This window comes from Loa loa (genome assembly GCF_000183805.2).
Source record: "Loa loa unplaced genomic scaffold supercont3.317, whole genome shotgun sequence".
Lineage (NCBI taxonomy): Eukaryota > Metazoa > Nematoda > Chromadorea > Rhabditida > Onchocercidae > Loa > Loa loa.
In genome coordinates this window covers 4,011-20,062 of record NW_018108497.1, presented here as the reverse complement: position 1 = coordinate 20,062, position 16,052 = coordinate 4,011, and the positions used below count along the sequence as shown (strand labels likewise).

General features: G+C 30.2%; 2 protein-coding genes across 2 annotated transcripts in view; both read right to left on the bottom strand.

Annotated features, from left to right (window-relative positions):
* Nucleotides 1-601: 601 nt before the first annotated feature.
* LOAG_06985 (hypothetical protein) lies at nucleotides 602-4,362 on the bottom strand (the record flags this gene model as incomplete). Its single annotated transcript, XM_003142519.1, has 8 exons — nucleotides 602-730; nucleotides 1,018-1,197; nucleotides 1,697-1,857; nucleotides 2,474-2,630; nucleotides 2,978-3,121; nucleotides 3,547-3,621; nucleotides 3,825-3,994; nucleotides 4,305-4,362. The coding sequence occupies 8 exons, from the start codon at nucleotides 4,360-4,362 to the stop codon at nucleotides 602-604; spliced, it is 1,074 nt and encodes a 357-aa protein (XP_003142567.1).
* A 3,079-nt stretch (nucleotides 4,363-7,441) lies between these two features.
* Nucleotides 7,442-16,052, bottom strand: part of LOAG_18449 (hypothetical protein) — a gene marked incomplete at its 5' end in the record, with an annotated part of 11,616 nt that continues 3,005 nt past the window's right edge. Inside the window, 21 exons of the mRNA XM_020451109.1 lie at nucleotides 7,442-7,914; nucleotides 8,229-8,449; nucleotides 8,626-8,762; nucleotides 9,210-9,325; nucleotides 9,507-9,596; nucleotides 9,720-9,827; nucleotides 10,061-10,282; nucleotides 10,491-10,706; nucleotides 10,926-11,163; nucleotides 11,471-11,700; nucleotides 11,979-12,144; nucleotides 12,419-12,531; nucleotides 12,741-12,855; nucleotides 12,960-13,097; nucleotides 13,475-13,602; nucleotides 13,761-13,846; nucleotides 14,139-14,243; nucleotides 14,447-14,625; nucleotides 14,986-15,096; nucleotides 15,346-15,495; nucleotides 15,713-15,839. Coding sequence (XP_020305134.1) covers nucleotides 7,685-7,914; nucleotides 8,229-8,449; nucleotides 8,626-8,762; nucleotides 9,210-9,325; nucleotides 9,507-9,596; nucleotides 9,720-9,827; nucleotides 10,061-10,282; nucleotides 10,491-10,706; nucleotides 10,926-11,163; nucleotides 11,471-11,700; nucleotides 11,979-12,144; nucleotides 12,419-12,531; nucleotides 12,741-12,855; nucleotides 12,960-13,097; nucleotides 13,475-13,602; nucleotides 13,761-13,846; nucleotides 14,139-14,243; nucleotides 14,447-14,625; nucleotides 14,986-15,096; nucleotides 15,346-15,495; nucleotides 15,713-15,839 — 3,226 coding nt within the window. The remainder of the gene's footprint in view (nucleotides 7,915-8,228; nucleotides 8,450-8,625; nucleotides 8,763-9,209; nucleotides 9,326-9,506; nucleotides 9,597-9,719; nucleotides 9,828-10,060; nucleotides 10,283-10,490; nucleotides 10,707-10,925; nucleotides 11,164-11,470; nucleotides 11,701-11,978; nucleotides 12,145-12,418; nucleotides 12,532-12,740; nucleotides 12,856-12,959; nucleotides 13,098-13,474; nucleotides 13,603-13,760; nucleotides 13,847-14,138; nucleotides 14,244-14,446; nucleotides 14,626-14,985; nucleotides 15,097-15,345; nucleotides 15,496-15,712; nucleotides 15,840-16,052) is intronic.

Below are 16,052 nucleotides of genomic sequence, written 5' to 3'. Positions count from 1 at the left end.
GATAATAATAATAATAATAATAATAATAATAATAATAATAATAATAATAATAATAATAATAATAATAATAGTAATAATAATAATAATAATAACAGTAATAATAATAATAGCAACGATAATGATAATAATAATAAATAATAGTAATAGATTATAACAATAATAATAATAATGACTTATATATATTGTAATTATTATAAAGGTTATCAATTTGACCTATACATAACACATAATGACTTGTCAGAAAGAAATGAAATACCTTTAAAGTTGTTTTTACTATGTAATTGATTTTTTGAAATAATTCTTCCATAATCAAATGCAAATTCAAAATTGTTTGATTAGTCCGTGTAATAATTAAATTTCTTTTTTTCGATGTATCTTCGATAAAACTGTTTGTTTGTTTCAATGTTAAATTGACCTAAAAGTTTTGATAAAAAGATAACTTTATTGGAATAATTCCCAAAAAGAATTTTTTAAAAGTTCAGAAGCTATTAAAAAGTTTGAAAGTTCCAGAACTATTAAAAAACTATTTTAAAAAAAGCTATTAAAAAAACTATTTTAGAATTCAATTGCCAAAAAATGCCTGGGAAACTACAATTCCCACTCACTTCTTAAATTTAAATATAAAATTAAAATTAGCATAAAAATAAACGACCGTCTCGATGATATTGTCCAAATAAAATTCAACATTATTTCGGGTATTGTTTGTTGCTTTGAGTGTATCATTGTATTGCTTAAATTTTTTTAAATTAACATTACAGTTCAGGTATTTTTTCCAAATTTGAGCTGTGAATTTCAAAAAAGAAAAAAATACAAAATGAATTTCGAAAAGTTAAAAAAAGATGAAATAATTGTTTACCAAAAAGCACACATCTTTTGCATTGCAAAAATGACACAAAATTACGACTTTTTTACCGTCAAAATATCTCTTGAATTTTAAAGAATTCAAAAATTTCTAAATTTTTAAACTAAAATTGTTCACAATTGGAGTTCTCCAATAGTAGGGTAAAGCTGTCATACCTGTAATAATGCTGTCACACGATTTTCAATTCTTTGTAGTGTATCGATTATATTTTGCATAGATGATTGTTGATACAAAGTTTTCGGTAAATTACTTGCCAGTATTTTCGTTGATGTAATTGTTAATATGATATTATCAATGAAATCGATGACATTTTTAATCTCAAATCTTTCAATCACCTCAAAAACAATTCATTTTCCGTAACTTTGATGTTTTTAAAAAATTTTATTATCCATTTTTGCCAGCTAATATAATTGCAATTTTGATCTAATACAGATATGACTATAATATTTTTAAATGAGGAAGATAAAAAAAGAAATTATTTTTTAGACGGATTAGCTGTATCAAAGTCACATAGATATTTTCGGATGAAACTTGAAATTCGAATAAATATCAAGATTTTTATTAAATTAAATTGATATTAAATTATTTAATCATTCGATGCAATATATGATTCAATAGGTTAATAATTTATCACATAGATAAGATCATCAAGATTAATTCTAATCCATAAATCAAGTTATCTTTCTAATCTTTGAACTGTCTAATTTCTACAAATCAAAGATTTTGGTATCTCTTTAGAATAAATTTGAAATGATATGATAGTTACATGATAATGATGCATGTTTTCAAGAATTCAGTAGTTAAAAAAACAAAAATTTAAAATCTAAATGATACCACTGATAACGATGTAATAGGATAGTCTTGTTTAAGCGTTTGAATAATTCTATTCGGCAATTCTTGAATGGTATTATTGATTCCAATACACAATTTTTGTAATGTTTTGTTCAATTTACAAGTTACATCAGTGGATGTAGCATTAGTAAGTAGATTGATATCTGTAGTGGTATTTATAAGCCAATATTACTTATCAGTAAGTGTTAAACTAGTTAACTTTAAATTCAAAAGTTTTAATTTTAATTTCTAATTTGATTAAGTAACCATATAATAGGCTGAAAAATGTCAACTATCGTAATTTATTTCAATTAAAATGGATGGGAAGATGGAGCTAAAATGGATATTTTAATGATTATCATTTATAAATATTCTCCAAAATTGATTATTCTTGCTAAACAAATTGTACTAAAGGAAGAAATAATGTAAATGCAATCTATCCGGTTATTCCTGGATATACTGATTAGGCTGAAAGTGATGATACGGTATATGAAAGTTTCGATGATATTTGAACTGTTGAAAAATAACATTTAGCATGTTTATCAAGTTAACATAGCTATGATTCCTTGTAAATTAACAAAAATTCTTCTAACCAATTCAATCTTACAATGTTGAAAATCTTTGTTCTAAGAGTTATTTAACTTCTTCACAAAATAAAAAGAATCTAATTGGATTTCTATGAAAAGTAAAATATTTAAATATTTTGTTGCAAATGAAAAATATGAGAAAGCGTGATCTGATCGATTTTTAACCTATCAAATATTAATTTTCAAAAAGAACCTGTATAAATACTACTCATTGATTGGCTAATTCCATTTGATCCGGTTACAGTATGCCGGACACTTTCAAGATACGCAATCATTAGTATTAAAATCACTGTGACTGTTATAATCATCATTATTAGACTCAATGCAAATAGATATTTTGATATTTTATTCTTAAAAAAGGAAAAAATATAAAAAAAAATGCTATAAAAGTTATTTCATTGTTTTGTTTAAAAAAAAAAAAAAAAATTGAAACAATCTTTGTTCTTATTGTTTATTTTCATTTAATTAAAAGTAGGAAAAGTTAAGGGGAAAATATTGTTCTAACACATTATCAATTTTAACATTTAATATTTAAAATGTTAGAATTAATTTCTTAACTAACATTATCCAAATGATTCATTCTTTAGTTCAAATTTTATAAAATTTTTGCATTAAATTCAACTTTTATCTTATCATTTATGTTGAAACTAACACATACCTAAAGATTTTACCATATTAATGTTAAAGGAAAACGAACCTCTTCGGTAATTTCTAAAATTTCAGAAGATGATAATGAATCAGCAGTAACACAAACGCATGAATCACAAAAGAATAAAATACCACAGATTGGTAGTAAAATGATGTATAACATGTTTAATATTAACATTATCATTGACCATGGCTGTAAATAAGTGCTATAAATAATACTGCAAGTTAAGTTACTGTGATAATAGTTACTGTGATCGCAAGGTAAGTTGCTGTGATAATATTGCAAGTATTGATATGATATTGTAAGTTACTGTAATAATACTGCAAGTGTTGATATGATATTGTAAGTTACTGTAATAATACTGCAAGTGTTGATATGATACTGTTAGTTATTGTGATAATACTATAAGTATTGTGATAATAGTGCAAATATTTTGATAATACTGCAAGTATTATGATAATGCTACAACCAGATAATGATATGAAATATTATTGTCCATTATGTTATAAGCAGTATTATCTAAATTTTTGTGTGTTATCCATTCATTTTGACATTTTTCATTCAATTTTATTTATTCTAAAATATTTTTTAACAAAATTCTATGCAAAACTACAAACCTGTTGTAGTAACAAATGATAAATATTTTCGGCATGAAAATAATTATTTGATGATAATATTATACCCACTAATTTCTGCAAACATAAATCTCTCAATTCATTTCAAAATTTCAAATTTCTCAATTAATCCGATGAATACCGTACTATTTCATTTATCAGTCAATACTGCTAATTTATCAATAATGATCTAAGAAAGCTATCTGATTAATTTATTGTGTAACTATTTAATAATTCTAGTAACAGAAGACGAATGATTGGATGATAAATTTTTGGATAACCTTTTGATAACAATCGTTCATTGTTGATTGCATATGATGGCATATCTTTTGAACAAAATTATAAAATGAATTCATAAAACCAAATGAAAAATACACTTGTGTTAGATTAATTTCTTCCCTCAAACATCTCGTTGATAAATCTTCTTGTGATATATTATTGTTAGCAGTAACTGAATTTCAAATCATTGCTATTTTTCTTTTATTTAATTTCAACATTTATTATTTGTTATATATGAAATAAACTAAGCTAATTTGTTAGTTAATTAGCTAACATTTTAATTTGCTATTTTTGCATATTATAAATATTCATTCTTTTAGCAGTAATTTAAGTTAATCATTTCCCTAAATATGATCATAACAATATAGCACTGACAATACTTTATAGTTTAGCATTGGTATCTTATATTCTTTAATTAAATCGATTTAAATAAATTGATACATTTCAGTTGAATTAAAGTAATGGTAATCGGACGAAATTACCTGAATTACCTGGACTAAAATGTAGAAGTGAGAGAACAATTATAGCAATAAATTCCATTTTTTTGTTACACTAAAAAAAAAAAATCTGTAAATATGATAGGATACATATTTTTATCCCCAACACTTATCATGTAATAATAGTAATATTAGCATTTCAATTATTATTTCATAACTTTAAAATGGTTGAATTATCAATCGACTAAAATCTCGACTCACTATCAATTAATATTATCAATTATTTAGAACATATGTCAACTTTAAATCTTATAATTCGATTCACATAACCTTTGTCACATATTTCACCTCTTCCATTTATTAAGTGAATGATACAAAACGGATTTGTACGTTCCTCACCTTTTATCTTTTTCCACATTATTAAGAAAGGTCAACATCTTTTCATTTCAAAGCCTAATTTAGGTCATACAATTTTCCACATTATTAAGAAAGGTCAGCATCTTTTCATTTTAAAGCCTAACTTAGGTTATACAATTTTCCGCATTATTAATAAAGATCAATAAATATGGTTTTTACTTTTCACATGAATATAGCAGGCTTTTTTTTTTTTGCAAATTACTTCTGATAAGATTAGTAATCTTAGAGATGATGCATAAATGATGATATATTGTAAAATATGGTAACAAATGTTCATTATTCAGATAAATTGAAATGAATAAATTAAAATAGCTTGATGATTCATGGAAATCTAGCTTTTATAAAATATATTCTCTAGTTTGTTTAACTACTTTAACAGAATTGGTTGGCAAAAAAAAAAAAAATGTTTACATAATTATCGATAATATATTCTGATAATGTTTGGCAACTCTCAGTCGGTTCCTACCGATTGCCAAAATGATATATTCATACAATGGTTTTTTTTTCCTTTTTTTAAATTTCATCAATTGTCCAAATTTTGATCAGATTCATTGCAAAATTTTTGAATATTTTAAATGATATGCTTTTGAATATTTTTAACGTAATGTTTTTTGAACAGAAAGTTAATGCTAATTTATAAGCAACATTAAATATTCATTTAGATATTATTTGCTATCAACTAAAATTAATGGATTACTTTAGAGCAATAGGAAAATCAAATTCAATAGTTTATTAAATTTTCGTTTTCATACCGTTTTAAGCTAAATCATAACTCGTAGATGATGGTAAATGAAATTTAGGGACAAATATGCGATATTGCTCATCAAAGAGCATTTAAATAAAATAAAAAGGACTAAAAGTCAAGAGTATTCAAATCTCTGAATAACTGCAATAAAAGGCTACCAAGAAAGGTAAACATTATAGTTTTTCCTGATTATTTCATGCTCCCATTTCAGCTAATAAATTATTATGTGATCATGTAACATCAAATTTCTCTAAAATTTTCTCTTTTTTCTCTAAAATATTTCTCTAAAATACTCTAAAATACTTTTCTCTAAAATACTCTAAACCTCACTGATTTGATGGCTTACAGCTAATAAATGATGATTAAAATGCTATGATAAGAGCAAAAAAGTCATTTTATCCTATCATTCATGCAAAGTATTCCAATTTTGTTGTTGTTTACTTCATCCATCGAGAATTCATCATTTTAAAAAATTTAGCATACATTTCTTACTAGATTATAACTGCTCCTTTACTAGGTCATGAAAACTCTTTATGTTTCGTTTTCCGCAAGCTTTTTAGTAATAACAAGGAACCAATCCCACATAAGAAAAAGAAAATCAAACTACAACAACAAAAAAAAACTAATTTTCTCAGCGAAGAAGAATAAAGTGTTCTTTCATTTTGTTTATTCAAATTTCTAGCACAAAAAGGATCCCAATGTTGCGGAGAATCCAAAATTACAGTCAGAGAAATACTCAAGTGAAGAAACCAAATTTTATGGAATTGAAGAATTTGAATTCTTTAAAAGTAATAATTAACATAAATGTTTTAGACCATACAGTAAGTTTTATCACAGATAAATATATTTTGATGGCATGAAATAACGAATAAAACAAAAGATATAATAGGAAAGAGATAGTGCTATCCCAACAGAAATTTGCTAAATTTCTCCATGTTCAATCGCATGAATTGAAAACTGAATCAGATGAATGTTCAAAAGAACCATCCGAAAAAAGACTAAAGAAAACCAAAGTCCCAAAAACAAGCGTATTTGCTTTAATTAAAACAAGCTGATTAATGGGTTTCAAATTTTTCCAACACTTCAGTAATCTAAGTGATGAAAAGGAAACATTGCAAGACCATTTTCGGATTTGACATGCTTGAAAAATTTTTTAGGACTTGATATGAATATAATAATACCTAAGCTGAGGAAAATCTTGCCCATGAATATGTGATGCATATTATTATCAAAAACAGCAAGGTACAGATAACTCCGAAAATCTCGATATGTAATTGAAAATGAGACCTAATTATACGCTTTAAAATTTAGTTAGAAGTAGTGCTTTGTTTCTTTCTGTTAATCAAATTTCTGAGGTGACAACTGAAAGTAATATAAGAATAGACTTTCTTCTATTTTTCTTTTCTTTTTTTTGTACGATCAAGTAGATTCAGAATACAAGAAAAATCACATAAGTCAGCTTTAAGTAACACGTGCAATATGTAATATTTACATATCTTAAGCTATCCGTTGAGGCTGATTGTTTGGTAAAGTTAAAAAAAAAGGAATAAAAGATGAATGATGCGTGAATAATTAAGGCACCAAGCGTACCTGTACGCCCATCACAACGTTCAAAAATAGAAAGAGTTAAACACAACCGAATTTAACAAATCAGCTGATAAAAAAAAAATGAAAACCATACGAAACACCATACAAGAATAAAAAGTGTAAAAAATACTCAACGATTACAACAAGTGATACAGACTGGCAAATCATGTATCCAGAATAAATTATAAAGTTCAATTTAATAATAAAAAAATGGAGGAACACTAATGAGTTATTGTTCTGCATATACTTCATACCAAAAATTCCGGCAGCTCGATCAGTTCCAAAAATGCAAAACAAAAATTCTTTGTGAATCATAATATCACAGATAGGTTAGGAAGGTTGCCGATTACTGATAATTTGATAAATTCTTCATCCAAAACTGATCAAAAATTTCAATTTCTTGAACAGCTTAGAATCTTCAAAAATCTTGCGGGGACGCTGTTTATATGAAATTCACAATCAGGATAAATTGCAGCACATCACTTCGAGTATTTACCTATATCATTTTCTCAGTAAATCGTTCCTAAGCGGAAAAGGAAAAACTTTATAACTTTTCTACATAACAAAAAGAATTGGCAGTACACAAAACAGTTTAAAGTGCTATAAAAGTAACTTGTAAAAATGCAGCACTTTCTGAAAAATGAATGGTTCAAGCATAAAGAAAATAAATATCAGGTTACATCAAATTACACTGTTCACGCCCAACAATGGTCGCATCACTTACCACCGAACAGTTATCTGTATCAACATAACTATCACCAATTTCGCCGTTTTCTCGTGGTGGAGTAAACGTTGTCTTTACTAAATTCATTGCTGCCGCTGTTGGTAATTGCTGAATTGGCATGGAAACAACTTTTCGTACAATGCCGTTTCGTTCTGCATGAACGTCTGATATAGAAGAGCACACTGGAAGGGAATGAATTTCCGTCATCGAAAACAAAAGAAATGCGCGTATTGGAAACGTAAAACGTATCTTAATTCCTCACATTATTTGCCATAAGTTATACTTACGTCCACACAAGTTTAACAGAAAGCTCTCGATTTCACCTTCAGTTAGATAAACGCAAAATAGTTGAAAATTCATGATAAGACGGATGACGATGACAGGTTTTTGTTAATTAAGTAATTGCGAAATTCTAAGAGCTACTAGCTGATACAGAACTTGTCATTTCATAATACTGAAGGGATTCAATAACCCTAAAGTTAGAAAAAAAAGGCACCTAATGTGGGCGATAATTTTTGCTTCGTAACCGGCACTATTTCGCCTTCTAATACGGAAATTCCATTCATCCCCACATGTGAACTAATCGTTGATACCAAACTGTTGCTGCAATAACCCGGTGCAACAGATGATGCCTTGGTAACTACACGCTCCCCACTTCTATCTCCAATTACCAAGAGATGCCTCTTGTATGCATCGATTAGAGCTCGATATCCGAAACTGAAAATATTTTCTATTATCGTTTTATTGTTCTACTCAAATGTGCTCTAAAAAACCATCTAGCTCAATGTAAACCCAGAAATGTAAATCCCTTATATTTAAAGTTGGAGGAATAACTAGACAATGTTTGCTCTAACCCATTTCCTCAAATGAAATTCAAGTATATAAAATTCTACCAATTAATTGAGGCCCAATTCTGCAATTGCTCCAATCCTGTATGTAATTCATTCACAATATCTGGGCCACAGCTTTGTACAAATTTATGCGAGAAATGCTTACTAAGGAATGATACATCACGTCGTAACAAACATAACTGAAAAAAGAGTTAGAAATTCATCCTGATTCAAATACACTTATAATTCCAAAACGGCTGGTTTCAGTTCATCTATTATGTTTATTGTTTATTCGAAACTGCTTGTGTCAGATTATCAAATGAAAGAAAAGGTAAGTATCAAATATATTTCATTAATCCCTTTGGAAATGGAATTAGTTTGAGTTAATGGTGTTAAATCGGTTATTCAAATACTATGATGGAATATCTGTTCAAAATTTAGGAGTTTTGATAAAAACAAATTGGTTACTTTAAAAAAATCTACCCCATAATTGCTCGCCTTACGTCCTATATCATAGCCAAGTATTCAGTACAGTGCTATTATAATGACAAAAAATTAAACACCGAATATGGTTGAACCTCAATCTCTATGAGGAAGACTTATGAACATGTGGAAAAATAAATATCAGCTGAGTGAAAATTCCATACCAATAATGTCCAGCTAACGCAGCCAGCTTCGTACATAATATCCAACATGTACTTCAATTCTAACTCACTTTCTTGTGATCCGCGTGCAGCAATTTCACCACATATTTTTTCAAAACCTACAACCAGATATGTCTATACGTGATAATAACATTCATATATTTTATACTGTTATAAATTAGTGATTACATAAAAAATCTGAAAAATCTCTTGCATGCTTGCTTTACGCATAAAGTAAATTTTATTACTGTCTTTCTCGCATTTCTTTTGTTTTCAAAAGTTCAAGAAAACCAAAGTAACCTTCCCAATCGCTGCAGGAGTTTGAATGACTTTCTGCGGAAACCGTACTTAACATGGACTGGCTATACAGTGCAGGTAGATCCTTTCTACCTGTAACAAATACTAAAATTAACATCCAAAAAATCTTTTGAAATCCCAACTCAAATCAATTTATCCAATTAAGTCAGTAAATCAGGAAAATGACGTCATATCTGATGATATATACAGTAATACCTTCTCCATCATCGACGCATACTGAGTTTGAACATGCAGAAATGACTGATGTGTTTCGTTGCTTTTCCCCAGTACTTAACGAAGCATTACTATTGGCTGTTGATAGTGCTAAAAAAGCAAAGTTATATGAGATACAATTCGAACAACTGAATCCAAAATTGTTCGCTAATAACAGTGAACAGCCCTTAACACTTAGTACTTGACAAAATACACTGGATTAAAAAAGCAATCATTCTCTTTAGAACTTCCGCTGCTCAAACATCGGCAATATTTATAGCTTTAAGCTTCTCACCTCGAAACAATATGAATTTTTCAAAATTGTCAAAAATAACTAAACTTACACTGTAAGCTATCCAGCGATGCAGTACTTGGCGAAATTTTAATACCTTCAATTCGCTTTGTTAACTGTTCTACAATACTTTGACTGACCAATGGATAAGGCCATTTGAACTGTGCATGCAGTCGCATCAAAGCTAATGGAAAATCACTAATCCGTGCTATAGTGTGCCGCTGTATTCGAAGCCAACTTACTAAATTAAAATCCAGATAGGCGGCGAAAGCACCTGGAATGAAAAAATTAATTGTGACTGTTTAATGCTGCTCAAAATAGCGCTGTTTTCAAACAAATTTGTTTAATATAATCTTAATATAATCCAAGACCAGGAAGATATTGAAGGATAATGAGAAATTACAACAAAAAGTCGTTCTGCTATCAAAGACCAGCTCCAAACGCAGTTATTTCTTATTCCCTTGTAAAAAAAAGATGGTGACCTAAATCCTGAATACTGCAGTCTTCCAGCAAATGAACAGCATGCTGATCTAACACATCATCAAGATAAGTCGACATTGAACCGTTGGCACTTCCTGGACTTATAGGTGCATCAAAAGAAACTTTTTTCAAGATTTTCTTTCCAGTTGATTCTTTCCGCCCTGACGGGCTGCTGCATCCACTATCCTGTTGTGATGGCCGCGGTCTTTTTATCATACCTTTAAAGTGATTAATTTTATTTACTTTGTATTTATGCTTATGGAAGTTCGACCGACCAGTTGACTACTTTTTTTTTTAAAAAAAAAAAAACTTGCTGGGAAATATTATATTGTCACATAATTACTTGTAAAGCATTTGTTGTTTTCAAATGCAATTTGAAGCTTATGGGAAATTCTCCAAACCAGCAACTTCGACAAATTTATGTCACAAGACCTTACCTGGCCCGGTGTAGCTTCCAAAAACAAATGAATCCGTTTCTTCACTGTCATCTGTAGACATGCAGGTAGGAATCCGTGATACTACATTGCCTACGTTGCGGTGTGGTTTTTGATACGGTGGTGTTCGCGGTGGATCATCAATATCGGATGGGTCGATAGCACGAAGAAATCGAACAATATCGCGTGCTGTTAACCATTGCCGTTTCGAAAGGGCTTCTTCCAGCAGTACTGTTGCATGCTTTAAAACAGCAATGTTACAAAGTAATTCTTTGGTCTTTCCCTACAATACTATCAATTTGAAGGTAGTTAACGGATAAAGTGCCTTTATTTTATCTGAACATCAACCTTAAAGGCATCGCATCGTAGACAATGAACTACTCTTACTTGAACCTACTGGAAGGATGGAGTGCAAATTCATTTCACTGAAACTTTGCGTTTGTAGTAGATTTATCCTCAAACAATAATTTATCGACTATAAGCTTATCAATTGAACACTTGAGAATGTGAGAGAGGAAAGTAACCCTTAAGATTCGTCAGTAACAAACCTCCTGACTGGCTGAACTGCTTTCCATGTTTTGCAGAATGATGAGAAAGCTGACTGCAGTCTCAAGTTGCCCGTCACTGATGCATTTTTCGAAAAGTTCACGTGGATGACCCGTTACAGTGAATAGAGCAGGCCAAAGAGCTAGTTCAGTTTTCCGAGCACAATGAGCGATCGTTTGCAAATAATTTGGAAATTCTTGAATGAAAGCTACCACACGAGGCAACAGTGGATCTGTAAAAAATATATACATTTACTTTGCTGATACTTGTTACACAAGTATTTTTTTTTATAACAGAGGGCTCGATTGCTAGATGACATATTACCCACTAAAGAAAATTATCAAAAACAGTCGAAATGGACTGATAAAGAATAACATTTCATAAATATAACATTATTTACTCCAAAATATACTATAATACTTTAAAATAGAAATCACAAATCAACTTTTATAAGGAATATAAATTTCACTTGAATTTTGAAACGATTTTAGTTTCACAAAACGTAAGAACCTGGTATTGGTTCTGAAGAAGTCGCTTCTTCTTCTAGCACATTATGCAGTAACAGTTCCAACACGTGGCCGAAGTACGGCAACCGATTGCAGGTGGCAGCAATCTCTAGTGCATACACACCGAGATTTCGTTTCAAAAGTTGTCGCAATAGATGATGTAGGAAAACCTGAAAAATTACATTCCAAACCAAAGAGGATCATTTGGAACTTTAGTTTCCATTAAAACTTTTTGTATGACTTAGAGTGAAAGAACTGTGCTGATTACTCCTCAAGGGTAAATATATTACTCAGAAATTGTCAGTGATTTAAAATAAAGTTAAGGAATACTAAAGTGACACTCGCCTAGACGGATACGTTCCCTGTTTTCACATCTCCTGAACCATCAAAACCAAAACTGTAACCCAAAGATTTTATTATATTCATTTCATGGCATTAACTTGCCTCACTTTTACGATGCAAATTATATATTGGTAAATGCCTTGTCAATTCCTTTTCATCCGAATATGTTGGATAACTTTCCACACCAACTGCTAAGCAATCTCGGCTGCATATAACTAAAAACAGGATTTTATGTAATACCAAAATAGGGTTCTAATTCATTTAATTATCACCTCAACAAATTTGGCTTTCAGTATGTTCTTGAAGTTATATGGAGAAATAAAAGATAAAAGTATCTGGGAAAATATCTTAAGAAATTTCCTCAAAAAGAAACTTATGATAAAAATTTTTGCATCATTCGGAAAAATGAAGTGAAATGACAGACCAAGTGGAGCGATACCCAATTCGAAAGGTAACATAATACGTTTACTGATAAATGAGTGGCATGAACTGTACTTGGTATCACTGGTCTCTCGAGCAGTGAATAACGGTAACCAAACCTTAATTCGAACAATAATCCAAAGTGAAGATGGTCGGACTTTATTAGTGATAATAAAAATCATAAATTTTATGTGAAACAAAAAAGTGTAAAATGTTAACGAACTTTCATTCCTTCAGCTCCACAATTCAGCCATAATGCATGTGTTAGATGTGGCTTGTGATCAAAAATATTATCGGTTTCATCAGTAGCGTCATGCCAAATTTGTTCCACGTATGATGCAATTAGCATAGGTCGACTTAACTGAATATAAAGCAAGTAATTTCGATGCTGACAGAACAAATGAAGTTTGCCCAATGAGAATACAGACTCTCCATTTGGAAGATAAACCCAGAAACTAACGCAGAACAAGAGAGTGTTCTGATCACTTGTTTTTATCCTAAAAAACGACTAAAGATTGTTGAAAAATGCTCAGCTGGTATCAAGTTTTCACAAAGCATTTGAAGTAAAACCTCAGATACAAGAAACAAAGGGATTTTTAAAGCAGAGGTTTAAAAAACTTAACTTGAAGAGCTGATTTTAAAAAATTTCCAACAATTCGGGAAAAAAGTAAATATAGCTACAGAAATAAAGTTTCGGAGAATCAAAAATACAGATTACTTCAAAACAAAACTAGGAACCTGGAAAGAGGTTCCATCATCATCTGATGAATCACCGGCGATACTATCTGGTTTTACAGGATTGAACATTATCAGTCTCCCGCAAACATTCATGAAAACCGTGTCTACACCGTCACAAAATTTTATTTCTGTAATGATTCTTGGTATATCAACGAGAAAAATCTAGCTAACCTAAAAATTATTTCATGAGAATTTTCAATTGCGAATTATTAGAACAAGATAAATGGAAAATCTCCATCAAAAATAATTATAAAAGTAACGCTTGCAGTAATAACCAGAAACTAACGGGACTCATAATTTAAAGATGCTGGTTCCACAGACAGAACACAAGCTGCATGCGGCACTATATCTTGAACACGTATTTCTGCACATCTAGAATTTACTTACTAAAATTCGACTTTTTATTGCAATTGGCTACAGACTTTTTTGAAGAAACTTCTCTTTACTACCCATCCCATCGCTGATTATACAAAACCCTTCAGTCAAAATATATGAAACTGAGTTTTTAATGGCAGAAAATATGTCAAGTACTACGATCACAATACATCATCAAGCAGTGCTTAACCCTATTAGAACTTGAAATTCATCAAAAGACATCGTCTGCTACTTCTTCCTTCCGACTCAATGAACAAACAAATATAACCACTGTTTTCTCAACGAGTACCTGTCTATTCGAATTACTAACTGCTCATTCTTGGGATTCTTTTCGAGAAAAAGAGCGAAAATAAATATGCATGAATCCACATCGAAAGTTATCAGTTTGTTTCGCCTGCAAGATATAAACAATACCACTAATCGGTCAAATATAAGCCATCAAACATGACTCAAAAAACTTCCAGAACTTTTAGCAATGGTAGTTTATGATAAATAACACTACTTTTGACTAATAAATTTTTCCTGACCTCTTCTTTAACTAATAAGCCTTTCTTGACCAAACAAATAAGTAAAGTTTAGACAAGTACTGTTACCTACCGACGACTTAAAAGAAGGATTCTTGAATTAACTGGATGCCTTATGCAAAACTGATTGTTTAACTGATTTTCCAATGGGTAAAACCGTAATTCTTCCTTAGAACGATCAATATCGTAACAAGCAATCACAACGTATCCTCCCCAAACAGTCATCCCACCGGTGACCAGCATATCCCTTTCCTAAATTTTGCATAGCATAAATCCATTTTTTTTTCTCTTCAATCTAAATTGCTCATGTGATGCAAAAAAAGATAATAAAGAAGCATGGTGATTTAAGCCAACTAGTTTGAAAAATTACTGGTTTACCAGTTCTATTCACTCATTAACTCCCTGAAATATTTGTACCAAGCTAATAATCTTTTAGTATTACTTTGCCTTTACCCATAATCTCTCTTATGGGTTTTCATTTAGATCATGGGTGATACATGAATTAATTTCCTTAATCGACAGTGAACAATGACATGAGATAGAAGAATAATACAGTGGTTGAACTGAATTTCTTAAAAAATGTAAAATACAGAATTTTAGTTAGAACTCTACCTGTGATTCATTGCCGAACATGCGCCATTTACGTGTCATTAAATTATAATGGATGAAACCTCGAGCACCCGCAACAACAAGCCATTGCCCATGATCATCCATTTCAACTAACTAAACCCTTATAATAATAAGAATTTTGACTTAAACCCTTATAATAATAAGAATTTTGACTTCAATGTAAAAATACCTTCAAATGAACTGTTTTATTCAAACTAAAGGAAAACAAAACTCAGGGAAAGAAGCTCTCTACTTATAGTTTGGATCCATGTTTGCGTTAACCGTTAACCACATCGCCGAATAAGCTAGTTACTATAAATTGACCTTCTTAAGAAGTGGATTATACAAGATATAATTACTAACTCTAATGGGCCAGTTGAACGATAAATAGTTATTCGGAACCGAAAGTACATGCCAGATGCTCTGGGGAGCGTTAACACTTTGCTCTCGCTCTTTTGCAGCACTCAGATAAATATGACTGCTTGAAAGAAAGATAATCTTATCCGTACTTTCCTGCAATTAAACCATAAACCCTTGATGTTTTTATAATACGCAGATTTAATCCATAAATTAGTTATAGCTTGAGCTAAACAACTAATATGCCAGCAATAGCTTAAATTAATGAAAAGAAACCCGTTAACAATAATCCGAACTGGAAGACTTAATTAAGCAACTGGAATTTGAACCGTCCCTTAATATATACCGCCCGAAAAATCTAAAAAAAACTCACGACGCCACTTGAATTCGCAGAATGAGCAATAGGCAATATGTGCAGTCCCGCATCGGTAGCTAACCATAAGCTAAATCCTTCTGGACCCCAGTCAACCCACTGACATGAATTGGCAACACAGAGAGTCCTAGAATTATCTATATTGTTTTAAATACATTAGAATTTAAAACTAGTGCTTGGGAAAACTTTGAATCAAATCAAATTACAATCAATGAGACGAGAAAACTGTCAGATGTTATGTATACATATACACAAATTATATATATATATATGTATATACATATACGTATGTATATATATATATATATATATGTATGTATATATATATATATATATATAT